The 2500-nt window shown below is 39.6% G+C and overlaps 1 protein-coding gene across 1 annotated transcript in view; it reads left to right on the top strand.

Annotated features, from left to right (window-relative positions):
• LOC122264274 (uncharacterized) overlaps positions 1-1359 on the top strand; it is a 2662-nt gene extending 1303 nt beyond the window's left edge. The window contains exons 2-4 of the mRNA XM_086530861.1: positions 1-268; positions 549-1122; positions 1247-1359. The exon at positions 1-268 is cut by the window's left edge and continues 271 nt beyond it. Of these exons, the coding sequence (XP_086386987.1) occupies positions 1-268; positions 549-1122; positions 1247-1359 (955 nt within the window). The remainder of the gene's footprint in view (positions 269-548; positions 1123-1246) is intronic.
• Positions 1360-2500: the final 1141 nt, after the last annotated feature.

Raw genomic sequence — 2500 nt, 5'->3', positions numbered from 1 at the left:
TGGTAATGGAAATGGCGTCTACGTAAATGGAAATGGTGGAAATGGTAATGGAAACGGCGTTAATGGAGGATATCAAAACGGAAACGGAATCAGCGTGTTCGCCAATGGCATCGTGGATCCCTTCAGAGCTCTAGCTGATGCCATCGGCGGTGGAGGCGTCCCAGGTGTGGACTACCCCATCCTGGCCTTCGTCCCCGCCACCGGCTTCTCCTGCGACGGCCAACTGCCTGGCTATTATGCTGACACTTCTCCCGAGGCTGGCTGCCAGGTGAGTGTTACATTCTTTCAAAATGGGGACAGTTATTTGGGCGAGGAAAAATAATCTGAGAATTTATGGAAATGGTCCAATGAAGTATAGTGTGAAGTATAATTACATTTCAGACGCATCCATCCTATAGAATCTCAGTTCATAAATTGCCATTAATCATGGCCAGAAATATATACATATCTTAATAAGATTATGTTAAATTCATGAGTTCATCATCTATCAATCGATATACTTATCTAAAAAAAATATATATATATAATATTCCTTGATTCCATTTCAGGTGTTCCACATCTGCCAGGCAGGAGGCAGGATCGACTCGTTCCTTTGCCCCAACGGCACCGTGTTCAACCAGCAATACTTCGTGTGTGATTGGTGGTACAACTTTGACTGTTCCACAGCTGAACAGTTCTATGGTTTGAATGCGGCTATTGGTAATCTTAATGGAAACGGATACACCAATGGCAATGGATACACCAACGGTAATGGATACACAAATGGTAATGGCAATGGCAACGGATACACTAACGGTAATAGGAATGGTGCTATTAACGGTAATGGAAATGGGTACAGCAACGGAAACGGCTACACCAACGGCAACGAAAACGCCTACACCAACGGCAACGGAAATGGCTACACAAACGGCAACGGTAATAGGAATGGCTACACCAACGGTAACGGTAATGGGAATGGTTACACCAACGGTAATGGTAACGGAAATGGTTACACAAACGGCAACGGTAACGGTAATGGTTACACCAACGACAACGGTAACGGAAATGGTTACACCAACGGCAACGGTAACAGAAATGGCTACACTAACGGTAATGGTAATGGATACACAAACGGTAATGGAAATGGTCACCTCGCAACGGAAAATGGATACCAACGTAAACGGAAATGGATACACCAATGGTAACGGTAATGGAAATGGATACACCAATGGTAACGGTAATGGAAATGGATACACCAATGGTAACGGTAATGGAAATGGCGCTACCAATGGCAATGGAAATGGTATTGCTAATGGAAATGGTAACGGAGCGACAAATGGCAACGGAGTTAACGGACTCTATCAGACGCCGATCTTCTAACCGATAAATCGTCTTTCGTTTCCTTCTCTCGCTTTTTTAAACTTTTGCGAATGTTACATGGAAAACGACGGCTTTTCCGTTTGGTTGTCGTTTTAGTCTTGAAGCTTAACTCTTTAGTCATCTACCATAAAAGTGGAACATTTTTATTGAATGTATATATATTTTTTATATTACAGATACATGGGATTCCAGGTATTGAATTCAATTAGAGTCTTAATTGCTTAGTTTTTCAGTTATAACTTCATCTATATTCTGTATCAAAATGTTTCACTTTTAACGGTTATCAAATTATATACTCTTGTGCCATAAATTATTATTTTCGTATATATGACTTTATGATAGACTATAAATAATTTTGAGAATAAAATCTACTGATCTGCATTGAGGTGTTTCTTACCTAATACTAATCAGAAATGCAAAAACACAAAGAAATATAACGCTTAGGCTCGTAGGAATTGGATGACAAGGGGGTAGAAAAGGATATGGGGAATACACAAACATAAACACACACCGTCTCACAACCGAACACACACACACGAATATACGCTTCTGATTCCTACTCATGTAAATTCTGCAGCTCTAAAGCATCATAGACAACTACTAACCATTGTACCCTTTTTGGAGACCTTATCCAGGGGTGACTGAAGAGTGTGTAGGAGGCCTGGCGTCATCTGAAACTCAACCTAGGACAAAGGAACAGGCCTGAACCAGATGGGTAAGATACGGAATAAAATAAAATGATATGGCATTATCTGTGTCTGTATTTTTTTATTTTTTTTTATTTTTAAGAGTGGATACAGAGATTTTCCATGGGAGTTCAAGTGTGGGCACGAAGGGAAGGATTTCATGGCTCAACCACGATTTGCTTTTCTCTTCTAGACAATGGGAGATCTTCCCTAAACAAACGAATCACATGGTATAGGTCCTCGAAACTGATGATATATATTAAAAATCTGCAAACAAATGGACCCTGCAGAAGAATAATCCGAGCTCTTCATTATGGCGATGATAGTATATAGACACATACTAATTAGGAATATATTACTAATATTAATATGTTTTTCTGTTGTCAAGGAACCAGGAATAAAATCACTCGTTTTAATGTATGAAGGTAAAATATAGTTATAAAAGGATATATATA

The sequence above is a fragment of the Penaeus japonicus genome, unplaced genomic scaffold, assembly GCF_977035675.1.
Source record: "Penaeus japonicus unplaced genomic scaffold, GWHDUDI00000001_assembly GWHDUDI00000034, whole genome shotgun sequence".
Classification (NCBI taxonomy): Eukaryota; Metazoa; Arthropoda; class Malacostraca; order Decapoda; family Penaeidae; genus Penaeus; species Penaeus japonicus.
The sequence above is the reverse complement of the archived record's forward strand: the minus strand, read 5'-3'. Positions and strand labels throughout refer to the sequence as shown.